This window comes from Ornithorhynchus anatinus, chromosome 3, assembly GCF_004115215.2.
Source record: "Ornithorhynchus anatinus isolate Pmale09 chromosome 3, mOrnAna1.pri.v4, whole genome shotgun sequence".
Classification (NCBI taxonomy): domain Eukaryota; kingdom Metazoa; phylum Chordata; class Mammalia; order Monotremata; family Ornithorhynchidae; genus Ornithorhynchus; species Ornithorhynchus anatinus.
The window spans coordinates 29930406-29946918 of NC_041730.1; the positions used below are offsets into that span (position 1 = coordinate 29930406).

The following is a 16513-nucleotide window of genomic DNA, read 5'->3' on the forward strand; positions in this document are numbered from 1 at the left end:
CCAGGACAAGCTAAATGCACTCAATAGGGGCCCATTAAGACTGCTGATACTGATAATAATCTGGGCTCCTGTGATGGGTGTCCAGAAAAACTCAATTCCACCTGAAACTGACTTTTTAGTTGTCAAGACACCACAGCACCTCTGGCCTCATAAACGGTGTTAGGGCAAAGTCTAGAATTTTTATGGGACAAATGTCTACTTTCAGAGTTTGTCACATGGTGAGTTTTTGGAGGATCTATCTATAGCCCTAATCAAAGCCATCCTGAACTTTAACATATATCTTTATTGACTTAATGACATCATTCTGAATCTTTTAACTGGTCTCTAAGGAAGTTTCTTATTTTTTACCTCCCTAAACATACTACTTTTACTTATGCTGACTACTGTTATATTTAGTTTGCCTCAGAAGTCAGTCCTTGCAGAACCTCACATTGTTGAACCCCACATAACCTATATTCCTCTTTTAACCATTTTACTGGCAATACCAGTCACTTTAAATATAATTCTAGAGATGATAAAACCAACCCACCAGTTTGCCTCTTGGAACATAATCAGCTTCTGCCTGATATCAGTCCTGCTTCCTTTGCTCAAGTTGAGGCAATTCTATCCAGATCATTTAAGGTAAATAATAAACAAAACCTTTTTGCATCTTTTTTTAATGCCCAAATTTTCCTGCTAATATTCTCTATTTTCCCTATTGGTTTGCTAATGTAGTCCCCATTTATATGGTAGGAATGCACAGTTTAAGCTTTTAGACCCATTGTTCAACCTAGATAGCGAGGCATCGACAAAGTCAACAATCAGTGGTTTCATCCATCCTTCTGACCCCTTATATATTAGAGAATTTACAGTCCAGTTTATTTTCGAAGGTACTTATAACAATTTAATGTTTTGCGATATGTATTTTCAATTTAGCAGTTTACAGGTACTTTCTTTCATAATACTAGTCTGTCAATAAATATACAAATCCGAGAAGAGTCGGACATTGTAAAAAGGACAAATAACTGGGTTTTTTTTACATATGGGAAAATCTACATTGCAAAAAACCACATTGCAAACTATTTACACAAAGAAAAGTCATGTCATGGTCTTGAATGTATGAGGATGGTTACCGTCTAAAATGTAAGTGCACAATTTCTGCAAGAGAAACAAGGAGCCACCTACACTGCTCTCCGGCAGAATCTTGGCACAGTATCATCTCCATGCACTATCTGTTTCCTGGTAAATTACATTCCAGGAATATTTTCACCAGAAAAAGACATACCAAAGCTTGGGTCTCAACCAATTTCATTTTTCACACAGTACTAATTTAAGCACAGCCCTCAAGAGACATGGTTGATTTATAATGGTAGACTAAAAAGGTTACACTCTAGCTCCCCAACTGCATTGCAATTAAGAAAGTGCTAATAATCCCATTTTGTAACAAGGCTCAGAGAGATAAAATGCCTTGCCCTGGTCACAGAGCAAACCAGTGGGATAAACAAGATGGAATCAACATACATGATAAAACAGAATGCCATACTGCTTCCAATAATAAAATGATGAAAACAAATATTTTCCAGGTTGGCTCTATTGGTTATATATTAGTAAACAGCCCAGCTACATGAATTAATACCCAAGAGGGGGGGTGGAAACCTCATCAGTCTCTACTCATTTTTAGAGAAGTATTTCAAGTGGGAGGTCTACCATAAACAATAGGCACTTCAGACAAATCTTGGTCAGTTGTTTGGTTTCCCAGTTGAACCAAATTCATTTCAAACTTGTGAAATCAAAATTCTCTGTTTTGGCAGAATAACAATTTCTATGGTGTAAGGATTGAGAGAGAAAGAGAGAGTCTGTGTGTGTGTGTGTGTGTGTCTGTGTATGTTTGTGAGTGGGTTTCCCTGTCAAACAATATTTTCCCCATTTTGAGAGTCCCTTTCTTGCTTTCCATGGTGGTGGCCACATACCACACCACTGCTCCATTGAGATGCATTTGCCAGAGGGCAAAGCATCACTGTGACTGACCAGAAGGGTCAGAATATGTGAGGTCGAAGGGCCCAAGAGTGTTGTGGTGATGTTTCCAGATTTTTATACATAACTGAGAGAGAAATGTCCAAAGCTGGAGGTGCCTTTCTTCCAGAAAATACCTCTTTGGGACACCAGTCTATCTGACCTAAATTACATGGAAGATGTCAGAGGTTTGGGGAGAAAACTAGCCAACATTGTCAAAGGAGAAAAGCTCAAGGATTTTCCAAGGCCACTTTCCCTTTGTTTGAGTCTCAAGGTCAATTACTTTTATGAGTCAGGCCCCGGTAATTGGCTGGAGAAATGTTACCAGAAATGCAGATATCCATTCAGGCTGTAAAACATCCTGATGGGTAGTTTTCTGTGACCCATTTCCTAGATTCAACATCTTAAATTCCAAATAAAATTTATTTTAGTGGACTCTCTATTCAATGCATTGCCTACAGGCTCCACTGTAAATGCAGTTTATCATGGTTTAGGGGAAGAAAAGCTGCTATTTATTGGGTTTCTCGCCAAGTATCAAATGCGAAGTTTTAATCTTCCCATTACTCAGTTACCTCCCTCCAGTAAGTTAGGTGCTTAGGAAGGCAAATGAACTGAGACCTGAAAGAGCTGGAACTTCAAGTTCCTAACTTCCTATGAGAGTGTGACTTGGGCTTTGGTAAATAGATAAATAAGTAAAAAAAAAACTATGTAAAAGAAAAAAGAAACAAAGGTGTATTCAGTATTAAACTGGATTCTAGCTATTTACACTTTACCTTTCATTTCTGTGGACCTTCCATGGGTTTGGAGAGTTGGAGGGCTTTCTGCTTATTTCTATAGGGATTATTAGTAAGATAGGAGTCCAAAACAGCAGATGAAATGGGACCAAAGAAGCATGGGTCATACAAATTTAATGTGGCTTTTCAATTGTGGCAAGTTGCTGGAACAGCTGGTAATTAAACATAAAAAACCTTCATGCCCCACCCCTTGCAATTAAAATTCTGAGGGAGAAGTTATAATGCATTTGTTTTAGAAATAATCATTTTGCTATATTTTTTGACCTGCTGCTAGATTTTTCCTGGTGTACCTGGGCCAAGGATATCAAGAGTCTTAGAATCAATGCACCCTAGGAATCACTGAAAAGTATTTTCTCAGGTCAGTAAACCAGGGTAGTGGTCAATACAGATAATTTAGCAACTAAAGGATAACAGCACAAATGGTAAAGTGGCAGAAATAGAGGTGTTTATTATGGATCAGCTTAAGAAAGCCTTCCCATTTTTCTGACAATGAAAACAAAAGACAAAAACCATACTGGTAACAGGGTCTCCAGGGTTTGTTTTTTTTCCCAGAACAAAGATAAATAGCTTACTAGAATTAAATAGCTTCAAGCTTGGGCTTTCCCATTGTGGCTGCTGTGAAAAGGACTCCAAACTTTCTAGAGACATCAGAGTGGGCATGTATCTGGCACACCCTGAAAATGCCAAGAAAGTAAAATATGCTATATGCCTATGAATCTTACTGGTATATATGCTTTGGGGGAGCCCCTTTCTTTAAATTTTTGCTCTATTTTTCTAACTCTCTGTTACATGAGTTTAAACTGGGGAAATTTCAGAAACCTCATTCTAATGTTAAAGGAAGGACCCTGCAATCAGTTGGGGAAGTGAGGGGAGATGGGAGAAATGTAACTTTAGTTTCAGCAAGCTGCCCTTCAGAGCACACATAGGTGGAAGCAGATCTCTGGTAGGAACTGGTATCTGCTAAATTCAAGCAAATCTTGGGCTCTTATATCAGAAAGCAATGTCAATTTTCTAACTTGTACCTGAATTAGAAAAAAAAAAAATAAAACCAAAGGAGGAGAAAGGAGTTTTGCTATAAAACACATCAGTAGCACATTGCATCTGTAAGTGTCTGTCCCAGTTCCATTGATTGGTGTTTCCCCCATCTCTCCTGACAAAGATGACTGATGCTGTCTTCACATCCCAATCTTCATGTCCACGTTCTGCAGATTCCTGGTCTCATCAGTTACCGTGAACTCATCTTGTCCCGTCCGCTCATCTGATGGTTCTTTATTCACCAAGTGCACCATTTCCTGAGATTTACTGGCATCTCCATTTAGTCCACTCATTTTCCTCTCTTCCACAGCTCCATTGCTACGGTTAATCACCAGTTTTTTCTTCTGCCCACACCTAGTTATTAAAAAACAAAAAAAACCCAAAATGTATAGAATTATAGGGGTGATTGGAGCCAAGGCACGGCTGTGGCTTTCTTAGGAAAGATTAAATAGCAAAGGAATTTCAGGGCAAGGTGGAACTGATGATACAGGTGAAGATAATTCACCATGAAACTGCACATTCATTCAGTCAGGTCAACTTGTTCTTTAATATACCCAAACTGTGGTCATCTGTTGCCAACGGACTGATTTGATTTGGCAATTGTTTTGTAATGTGCACCATTTTGTTCTTAGTGTCACTTCCAGGATTTCTAGACTTCTTTTGGGAAGATTAAAAGTCATCTGCTCCATCACAGTTCTCCCCTTCTTCAAAAAACTTCTGAAACCTCTCTTCCTTCAGGAGCCTTTCCCCAATTTTTCTTCTCCCCTCTTACTACCATCTCAGTATCTCTGCACCACCTTATTACTTCAGCACTCATTACTTCTCTTTGCATTTTTGTACACATCATTTTACATATTCTACTTGAGCACTTCATGTTTGTCTCCCTATTAGAGTGCAAGCTTTATATGGGCAAGGAACAAATCACTTCTTTATTCTGAACCACCCAAGTGCCCCACCAAATGGATGCTCATTGAATTCTATTACTATTATTTATAAATTATTTCATGTCCTCTTCCCCTGCTACACTGTAAGCGTCTCATGAGCTGGGATCATGTCTTCTATTATATGCTACCAAGCATTCAGTACAGTGCTCTACACACAGAAGGTGCTCGAATGAACAATGCTATACTCTGTCAGTCTGATTCTCCCCACTCTTTCAAGCGGATACACATTGGAAGGTCAGGTTAGCATGACTAACCTGACCTTCTGAGGAGAGGAATTCCACCCCATAAAATCGTTCCATTTTTGGCTAGTACTGGGCACAGGGGGGTAAAGGAGATGTGAGGACTGGGGAGAGGTCTGACAGTAGATCCCCAGATCCTTGGGGAAAGTTCTCTGGGTGAAGGGGTTCCCCTGGACATATAAAATGGCTGCTCCCTTGGCCTTCATATGGGCTTCCAGCCCACAGAACATTCATTCAATTGGATTTATTGAGTGTTTACTGTGTGCAAAGCACTGTACTGAGCACTTGGGAGAGTACAATCCCTACCACATAGGGATAGGTTGGGGATAAAAAGAGATAACTGATGCCAAAATGCTTGGGAATAATATAAAGGAATACACACATTTGAAATGTTCTTATTCAAGATACTCTGAGCAACTCACTATGTCACTCCACGTATATAGTCCACAAATCTGCACTACATCTGCTTGATGACAGTGTTGCCTTGAATTGAGACAGTGGTTCAGCCTCTCTGTGTAGTTCAGGGTCGGGGGGGGGGTCATTTTAAATCTCCTGAATGGGTCCACCTGCAGCATGTCTCTTCAGTGGTGTTCATCTCAACTAGAAATGACAGATATGGCACTGGCAGGATTCCCTGACAATCAGTCAAATGTATTGAGTTCTTACTGTGTGCAGAGTACTGTACTAAGCACTTGGGAGAGTACAATATAAGAGACAGTGATGGGAAATTTGAAAGACTGAAAGTCCCATGTGGTACAGGGACTGTATCCGACCGCATAATTTTGTGTCTAACCCAGCTCCTAGTTCAGAGCTTGGCACATAGTAAGAACTTAACAAATGCTGCCATCATCATTATCATCAGAGAACAGAAAAACCAAATAAACCTAGGTGAGTTTACCAAGCATGATTTGGTACGTCTCTGGATAACTACTCAATCTCTGGGTGCCTCAGTCATCCTCTGTAAAAAGGGTAGTACTACTTATCTATTTATAAGGTGACATGGAGGAAAAATTTAAAAAGATCAGAATTTTGCAAGCATTTTATTCTAAAAGGGAAAATAGTAAGGGAAATAGGGTGAGGTCCCTTGAAACATTCTGAATAAAGCTATAGCTGCCACTGTCATAATGTGGTTGGTTGCTCACTTTACCAGGCTCTCTTTAGAGAAAACAAACAAAGCTCACAGTCAGGGCCAAGAGTTAAATTGGATGAATGCTAAACTCTGGTGAAAATGGAGAATAAAGCATGACATTTTACACTATGGCTTTGCATACCTCAATGAAATTCATTTGGACACACACTCTCTCTCTCTCTCTCTCTCACTCTCTCTCTCTTTCAAACTGACAGGAGTTACAAGCATTTATACATTTGCATGTTTCAGTGCACTTCCCTCTTCTAAGTACATTACATTTGCATTACTAATCTGGCAGTCTAACAATTTCCCTCTTTTCCCTAGTGCAGCATTTTCAAATGGTCATTTGGTGCATGTGTGTGTGTGAGTTGAGCTGACCTAGTCTCAGATGGCATATGGTTTCAACTGCAAACACTTGGTTCCTCTATGAGATGTTGGTCTGTGACCACTGATGAACCATCAGCTGTTCCCATCCTCCCATTGTTTTAGAGAAGAATCAATCCAATTATCATCATTGGAATTTGTTGTTCCCTGCTCCACCTTACTGCTTCCAGTCTATTTATTTTCCCTGTTATGAGATCTAAATATTTTCATTGTTTAAAAAATTGTCATTCAATCTAAAACAGCCACCTTAGCTCTTCAGGTGCTCTGGAAATAGAATATATGAAATAACTTTGAAAGTCCCCATTTTGCTTCTCTTGCCCCTTTTCTGGAGCTCTCAGTGAGCCCTGACACACATGGAGCAATTCACAAGTGAACTCTGAATCTAGCCCTAATTTACTGTACTCATTTCAACCCAGACTTTCCCCATGAAAATGTAATTCTGGATTTTCTTTAAACAAAATCCTGAAAAGAGTCAACCTCTAGTAGTAAATAGGATCTTAAGATGGACTGTAAACTACACAATAAATCAATCAATCTGAGAATTAATGTGGCCTAGTGGAAAAAGCATGGGCTTGAGAGTCAGAGGACCTGAGTTTTAATTCCGCCTCCTCCACTTGTCTGCTGTGTGACCTTGGGCAATTTACTTAACTTCTCTGTGCCTCCGTTACCTCAGCTATAAAATGGGGATTAAAACTGTGAGCTCCATATGGGACAGGGACTAGGTCCATCCTGATTATATTGCATCTACCCCAGCACGTAGTACAGTGCCTGCTCCATAGCACTTTATAAATACCATAAAAAAATAACAATAGCAAAAAGCAGTGGTATTTATTGAGCACTTACTTTGTGCAGAGCACTGTACTAAGCACACAGCCCAGCACACTCCACTCACCTCCCTTGGTAATGAACAATTCAATTTCAGCCATAAGAAAAGAACAGAGCATTTCATTGCATCTAGGCATCATCTTTCCCAGCTTCATGCCAGTTGCATTGGTTCACAGCTTTCTGTTTGTCTGTTTCTATGGAGATTTACTTTATTTGCAAGGGGGAAGGGGAATTGAAATGAGCCTTAAGCTTTGAAGACAAAACAGAGACCGACATGTAGTTTAGCCAGCCATAAAGTGCAGATTCCAGCTGCTCTAATGAACAACTGGGAGGCCATTCGTGAATCTTACCATATGGCTGACATTTCATCTTTGACATTTCTATAGTAACGCTGGTAAAGAAGAACTGTTTGTGAAACAAGATATGTGAATATAAACTACATCTATTCGGAGACACAAGACCCTCTTTTTTCAATTATGGGAAATGTCTATTTTGTTATTCAAAATAATTTAAAAGAAATGAGGAGGACAACTCCAAACTATAAATGATTCTTTGAAAGAAGGCGGTTCAAATGAAATGATTTCAATTCAATTGATTAATTATCTCCCAAAGTAGTCATACTTTTGGCTAGCTCATTCCTTCATTCTCCTTTTAGCTATCATTCCTCTCATACCCTGAGGAGAGGAGACTGTAATTCAGCAGCTTTTCTTCAGCAATATTATTTATTTATCTCATATCCTTGTAACTTTGTTTGGAATTGAATGGCTTGATTCTATCAGATGATTAGAAATGTCTACTCTGTTGTTCTTGGCATAAAGCTTAATGTTAGGTAACCATTGCAACAAAATCAGCAAGGAGGAGCACCACAGAGTAACTGAGGTTTTTCCTAAATTGTCTCAGAGCTTATGAGACATGGAGGGAGGCCAGAGATAGTGAAAGAATTATATATTAATCTGGGGAAGGGTGGGTCTCCTATCTGACTTTAGCAGGAGATCAAATGCAAACCCTAAAATTCACCATTGGTCTACCTCTACACTGAATTACATCTTTTAGCATTGGGTCGACAACATCCAAGTTATTTTGTTTTAGGGATTTTGTGACCTAAGGGCTTCATAAAGTCTGTTTATTTTGGACAAAGCTAATAAAATTCCGTAATGCAAAAATGTGCTTTCTAAATTGCATATTGCATACCACCTAACATTATTCATTCAATAGTATTTATTGAGTGCTTACTATGTGCAGAGCACTGTACTAAGTGCTTGGAATGTACAAATGGGTAACAGATACAGTCCCTGCCCTTTGATGGGCTTACAGTCTAATTGATGGGCTTACAGTCTAATTGACGGGCTTACAGTCTAATCTAATTATCTACTGATTTCATGGATGGTTGAAAACTAATGTTGGTCGTGGTATAAAATTGAATAAAAATTCAAAGATCATAAAATCTAGTCCCCTGCCCCTCTTAATACAGGGCTACAACTCAATCATCCCAGAGAGATAGGTGTCTAGCCTATATTCAAAGACATTTGGAGAAAGAAATGCCACGATTTCTCTTCAATCACCCACTTTAGTATTCAATAATTCTCACATCAGAAATTCTTCCTTGTAGCCGTTCATATCCTCCAAAGGCTTTCCTTGACAGCCTCCGGAGAATATAAAATCAGTTTGATTTAAAAACCATTCGCCAATTCACAACACTCTGGATTTCTACAAAGCTAATAAAGCATTTCACAACTCACCCTTCTCCAAAGAGAGCAGAATAGTTATGGTTTTAACTGAAATCTCATTAGATAATTTCCTTACCTTCTCCTGCTGTTAACAGCAATGCAGACCGCGAGAATCAAAGCCAAGGCCAAGAGGGATGCTAATATAATGAGCCATTCTGAGAGAGGGGAAGATAAAATATGCAAATAAAATATGAAATGTGGGTTCATATGTGGGTTCATTTAGCATAATTCAGCATAAAATCCACTCAAATGAATTTCCGCTTTGCAATGTGATAAGGTAAGCTAGATTCCTTTCTATTTAGAGGATAAATTTTTTTCATCTGATTATGTGGGGCACGCAGGTGTAATACGCACATGACAATTATCACTTCAAAACACTGAATTTCATTTACCTCAAATTATGTTACTCCCCAAGACACTTTTCTCCCATTCTCATGTCTAGCCAGTGGCCTTACCGCTGTTCAGAGTCTGGCTAGAAAAACAGAATAAATCAACTGCAACAAGGGCCCAGCTTCAGAATTTTTAAGGTTTAAACTTTCACCATGTCAGAGCACAATCTCTGCCTGGGCTGGGCTAGCCCATGGATCTCAGCCAACCCAGTATTTGGGCGGGCTTGGACAGGACAGGGCTAAAACGAACACCAAAAAAGCTTGAGCTGGAAGAGAGTTGCCTTTTCCCCACCCTGTTTTAGGGCCGTAAGGGCCAGGGGGTGCTATGGCACAGATGGTGCATTTGTAAATGTGCAATGAGTTCATTTCAGGCAGTTTTCCCTTTGGACTGCTGGGACTACAGGTCCCGATGGTAGTTCTAGCCCCCGGAAAAGTGAGGCTCGAAGTATTTTTAACCCCTGGCAAGTGTTGACCCAGGCATGGGGCTGAACTCATGGTGATCTGCGACTGCCTCTGATCAAGTTGAACCAAAATGTTGGGGGTTATTCAAGGCCGTATCGGACTACCCTGACAGAGATTGTGAGTTCCCATTCTGGTCTTCATCACTGACTCACTTACGTGCTCAGCATGGCCTGTTTCCTCATCTGAAATATGGCATTAAAATGCTGACCTTTCTGAGGAATAAGTAATGAAAATTATTGCAAATTCTAATGCTATAATAAAGTGCTCCTCACTATTATCTGTAACATTAAAGTGAGGAAGGAGCGTGGCCTAGTAGAAAGAGCACAGGCCTGGGAGTTAGAGGAACTGCTAATTCTGGATCCACCTCCTGCCTGCTGTGTGACATTGGGCAAGTCCCTTCATTTCTGCATATCAGTTTCCTCATCTGTAAAATGGGGATTCAGTACCTGTTTTCTCTCCCACTTAGATTGTGAGCCCCATATGAGGCAGGGACTGTGTCCAACCAATTCTCCTGCATCTATCCCAGCACTTACTATGGTGTTTGGCACAGAGTAAGCACTTAAGCAATATCACAATTATTATTAGCAATAAAAGTAGCAAGTGTTTTGCTTGGCCCAGCCTATGGAGCTGAATCATAGGGAGTCTATACTTTAGACTATGGCCCTGAACTTAATTTTGTTTCATTTATGCTACAACAGGACTGTGGGAAGTTCAATGGGATCTGGTGTGGGTGACCACAAGATCTCGCCACATCTTAAACCTACCCGGAATTTGGGGCCTCCTCCGTGGAGCACTGGTGGGTTCAGCATCTTTCCTCCCTTCATTGGTTCCTAGAAAATTAGAAACACATATTTTAGCTACTTTCAGATAATATTCAGGAACTTCTTACACAATCTCAAGTTCTTTAGAATTCTTTGAATTGAAATAAAAAAAACCTAACATAAAATCATTATTCTGATTAGCACTGGACTTTGGAAATGTGATTCATTCTTCTCAAAGACAAGTGAGAATTCCCTCACGAGATAGGTCCCTAAATCTCTCAGCTCCCCACCATGCCTAAATTCCTCCTGAGTTACTCTTAAAGAGTGATTCCAGACGGTGAGAGAGAAAGTGAATTGTATGGAGCTTATTGGTGTTCAGTTAGTCACTGGCAACAGGGGAACTCATGTCTCCTAGAGATCAGTTACCCAGTCAATCCCCTCTTCACTTATCCTCTTGACTGACATCAGATGGCTCCTTTGAACCAAATCACTCAGTAAGTCACAGATGACATCTCATGTTCTAGAAATTGCATATGGAAGAAATGATTGTCATGTGAAAAATATCACATTACAGCAATGAGGGTTCTAGGTGAAGCATAAAGATTGAGTAATAAAAACTATGTCTGAGGCTAGTCCAGTACTTTAAAGCTGAAAGATCTTCTGATCTTTGAGTACAAAATAAATATAATGAAATATTCTCAGTGTATGGAAAGTACTATGAAATATCAAAATTATGCCTCCCCTTTCAGTTTCTTTTGAATTTCTTCCTCATTTCTCTTGAAGGCAGGCAACAAACTAGCAAATTCTAAGAACCGTTTTGCTTTCTAGAGCCATAAAAACTCCATCCTTCCAAAAGGTGCCCTAAATGACTCTGTTAACTCAGTCACAATCAGACCTTGTACTTGGCATTTGGAGGTCAATCAATCAATGGTATTTATTGAGTGCTTACAATGTGCACAGCACTGTACTAAGGGCTTGAGAGAGTAAAATACAACAGAGTTAGCAGACATGTACCCTGACCACAAGGAGTTTACATTCTAGAGGTCTTGAAAATAGTTATTGATGAGAAAGGCCAGATTCCCAGGCAGTTGGTGAAATGGAGTCTATAAATGATGGCCTCCTACTCCAGATGGCCCTGGGGCCAGAATTGCCTCAACATTCATGGTGAATCATTACGTTGCCTGGGAATTCTTGAAGATTCGGATTCATTCATTCATTCAATAGTATTTATTGAGCACTTACTATGTGCAGAGCACTGTACTAAGCGCTTGGAATGTACAATTCAGCAACAGATAGAGACAATCCCTGCCCAATGATGGGCTCACAGTCTAACTGGGGGAGACAGACAGCAAAGCAAAACAGAACAAAACAAAAACAAGACAACATTATTACGATAAATAGAATCAAGGGGATTTACATCTCATTAACAGAATAAATAGGGTAATAAATAATATATTCAAATGAGGACAGTGCTGAGGGGAGGGGAAGAGGGGGAGGAGGAGGGACAGAAGGTGGGGGGGAGCAGAGGGGAAGGGGGGAGCTCATTCTGGGAAGGCCTCTTGGAAGAGGTGAGCTCTCAGTAGGTCTTTGAAGAGGGGAAGAGAGTTAGTTTGGTGGACATGAGGAGGGAGGGTATTCCAGGACAGTGGTAGGATGTGGGCCAGGGGTCGACGGTGGGATAGGCGTGAATGAGGGACAGGGTCCTCAGTGGTGATCGACACAGGAGTGAAGTGTTCGGAGTGAGCAGTAGAAAGAAGGGAGGTGAGGTAGGAGGGGGCAAGGTGATGGAGAGCTTTGAAGCCAAGAGTGAGGAGTTTTTGTTTCGTGTGGAGGCTGAAGGGCAACCACTGGAGGTTTTTAAGGAAGGGAGTGGCATGCCCAGAGCGTTTCTGTAGGAAGATGATCCTACAGAATGATCATCTTGAATGAAGAATGAAGACTAGAGTGGGGAGAAACAGGGGGAAGGGAGACCTTATTTACAAATCTTCAGTCATATGACTTTTCCTGATGCATTTGAGATCTGGAGCCATTATAGATGGTGAGTTTGGGATGATAGCAACTTTTATCATCAAATGACTCACCTTATTTAGGTTGCTATATTATCACAGTACTATGCATTCTCTTGTTTTCTGGAAAAATACATTTTTTACCTCCCCAGTATCAGAAAATAATGAAGAGGAGCCCCAAGTTAGAACAGGAGTTTAACATAACAAAGAGGGAACAATTTTTAAATAATCTTTTCATTTGGAGCAAGGGTTAAGTGAATTCCATTCTCTTTCACTTTTATTTCCTAGCTCTCTTAAGAGAACTGAGAACACTTCCCCATTATGTATGGGTGAATAGTAATAATAATAACAATAATGGCATTTGTTAAGCGCTTACTATGTGCCAAGCACGGTTCTAATATCTGGGGTAGATACAAGGTAATCAGATTGTCCCATGTCAGACTCACAGTCTTAATCCCCATTTTACAGATGAGGTAACAGGCACAGAGAAGTCAAGTGACTTGCCTAGAGTCACACAGCTGATCAGTGATGGAGCTGGAGTTAGAACCCAAAACCTCTGACTCCCAAGCCCATGCACTTTCCACTAAGCCATACTGCTCTCCATATTGTGAAGAAGCAGCGTGGTTCAGTGGAAAGAGCACGGGCTTTGGAGTCAGAGGTCATGGGTTCAAATCCCTGCTCTGCCACTTGTCAGCTGTGTGACCGTGGGCAAGTCACTTCACTTCTCTATGCCTCAGTTACCTCATCTGTAAAATGGGGATGGAGACTGTGAGCCCCACGTGGGGCAACCTGATTCCCCTGTGTCTACCCCAGCACTTAGAACAGTGCTCTGCACATAGTAAGCACTTAACAAATACCAACATTATTATTATTGTGAATATTTCCCAATATGGAAAAATCCATCTAAGAACCTAAAATGAACTTACACAAATGGATTTCAAAAGATAGCTAAATATTTTAAATTCTGAAGGTTACAAACACTCAAGGATAAGATTTGAGTTGTTTGGAGCGGGGATGCCCCATTTGTGTTTAATGTTTATAACCTATTAAAATTGGAGAAAACCACATGACTGTTCAATTTATTTGCATGGAGAAAGAGCTGTTCTCAAAAGCATATTACAAAAGCATACTCTAATCTTGTAGATAACTTTGAATGGTCATCTATTCCCATTGACATCAAGAAGAAATTCCTAACCATTGGCTTTCCAGCATTCAATCAACTTTCTCTTTCCTATTTATCCATTCTCTTCTCCCTTCTCATTATGTTGTCTCATTCTTGTCTCTTCTGCCATGGATTTCTTGTTCACACACCAACCACTGTCTGGAACTCCCTCCCTATTCAAATCCAACAGTTTACAGCTCTATTAATCTTCAAAACCCTTCAGAAGTCACATATCCTCCAGGATGCTTTTCCCAAGTTATCTTTCTTCTCTCAAGTTGATATCTCCCAAATGCCACTTCAGAATTTCTAACCCACCTAAAGACTCATTACATTTCATAGCACATATGTACCCTATTACTTAAGCCTAACTCATGTAGATATCTCTTTACCTACCTTCCTCCTACCTGCAATTTATTTTATTGTCTTCTCCCATGATTAATGGTAAATTCCTTGAGGGGGGGGGAGCATGACTTCTATTTCTGTTGTAAATACAATTGATTGAATGAATGAATTCTTCTGAATGCATAGTTCAGTGCTTGGCACATAGTATGTACTCAGCAAATATGATTAATTCTTACATTCTATTAATGTCACTTTATCTTAATTTAGATATTACCACTTGTTATCTTCACCTTTAGCTCTTGGCAGAGATTTTTAGTTCTTGTGATGGCAAAGGCCTGGGGTACTTACACATATGTATTGATAGACTGTCACCATGTTTTTTTATGGTACTTTTTAAGCACCTACTCTGTGCCTGACCCTGGATTATGCACTGAGGTAGATATAAGGGAACTGCATTGTACACATTGCCTGTTCCACATAGGGCTCACAGCCTTAATCCCCATTTTACAGATGAGATAACTGAGGCACAGAGGAGTTAAGTGGCTAGCCCTAGGTCACACAGCAGACAAGTAGTGGAGCCGAGGTTAGATCCCAGGTCTCCTAACTCCCAGGCCCATGATCTATCCCCTAGGCCATACATCTTCTTAATGTCACAAATGATTGGAATTAGCAGAATACTGGAAAAGTCAAATTTATGTTTATAGGCTCTTTCATGAACTGAGATATTGGAGAAGAAAGGAGATGGAAACTCAGGGACTTGATTCCTAAACCCATCTCAAAGGTCATAAATGATCCCCTTCTTGCCAGAAGGAGCCTCTTAACCACCCTAATCATCGAGTCACAATTCACTGTGGCCTTCCTGGTAGATGAGGGAGGCCCCACCAACTCACCATGTTCATTAGGGATGTCTGCGTGTGGCTTCTTGGTTAGTTGATGTAAATCCTCATCTGTTAAAATCAACAATATTACAGTAAGTTTAAATTGCACCATCATCTGTGGGTTCTCTTTCCTTTGAATTCTAGTTATGATGAAAGTAAAGCTTTATTTTTTACCACTAATCTAGCAAAAAAAGCATAGGAGAGGGAGTTCAACTCTATTATTCATTGCTCACCTCTCAATTTACTTAGTGTGAAAACAAGAGTTCCTTAAACTGAAATCTAGTGAACTGAAACAAAGTGTTAGGAATAGCAAATAAAGAAAGAAGCTCCAGGGTAAATCCAGTGGCAAAACCATATACCTCCATCTGAAGAACTCTTTAATGAGGTTTACTTGGGCAGGGAATGTGTCTGTTTATTGTTATATTGTACTCTCCCAAGTGCTAAGTACAGTGCTCTGCACACAGTAAGCGCTAAATAGATATGATTGAACAAATGAATGAATTATCCAGATAATGGCATTATTGGCCAGAATTAGCTGCATAATTTACCAGTGCAGTTCAGACCATATAGTCTTGTAGTCACAAGAGATTTATCCATCTCCAGAGCATGAACTCTGGGTCAGTGAATTGAAGAATGGATATTTCAGTGAAGTAAAGTAAAAAGATAAGAGATTTGAATGTGCACGTTGGAATCACATGTGTGTTAGCAAAAGAGTATTACACTTGAAAGGCAATACATTACATTAGTCTATATGTTTGAAGATGTTTGATAAAATTGTAATAGAAAATTCTGCAGTGTTCATCATTAGAACATTATTCAGCAATTAACCAACCCAACAGTCCTTCCATCAAAGTCTCAATATGAAGGCAATCATCAACTAAGATTAAATTATCCTAAATTAGGATCACAACACTGTGGTAAGTGTAAGGAGAATCACACAAATTCAATCATCTTTCGATTAGATAGCTTTGCCATTAGCACCAAGTAATCAGAAAATGGAATTGTTAATTATCTATCACCAAGAGAGTCCAGATTTGGACATCAGGAGCATGCATTACTAAGTCCAGCAACAACTGGTTGCAATAGATAAATCAAAATTCCACATTTCTCCATATCATATGTGAAAATCCCATTAATTAGAAGGTAAGAGATTTGATAAAATGGCTATTATAATTGATCCTTAATAATACCTAAAACATCTGTACTGGCACAAGATCAACATAGTCCACATTTTTAGGGTAGGTTGAGTTAGGAGATGCAGCTTCTTTACTGAACCATTCCAAAGAAGAACCAGTTCCCCATAAATTTTGTATTGAGAAATGACCACAACTCTTGTCCTCATCTATATAATGGTTCAAACAACCATAAACCTAACATCTGGAGAATCACCACTATCCCTACCATCATCACTACCACAGTTCTTGAGGTTTTAATTCTTGGCATT

At 39.7% G+C, this 16513-nt stretch overlaps 1 protein-coding gene across 10 annotated transcripts in view; it reads right to left on the minus strand.

Moving 5' to 3' along the window:
* Positions 1-811: 811 nt before the first annotated feature.
* Positions 812-16513, minus strand: part of CD44 (CD44 molecule (Indian blood group)) — a 91231-nt gene continuing 75529 nt past the window's right edge. For all 10 annotated transcript variants that reach the window (XM_039911435.1, XM_039911434.1, XM_039911439.1 and 7 more), the window contains 4 exons: positions 15082-15138; positions 10685-10750; positions 9146-9224; positions 812-4175 (listed from right to left, as the gene is read on the minus strand). In XM_039911435.1, the coding sequence (XP_039767369.1) occupies positions 3962-4175; positions 9146-9224; positions 10685-10750; positions 15082-15138 (416 nt within the window). In that variant the 3' untranslated portion in view covers positions 812-3961. The remainder of the gene's footprint in view (positions 4176-9145; positions 9225-10684; positions 10751-15081; positions 15139-16513) is intronic.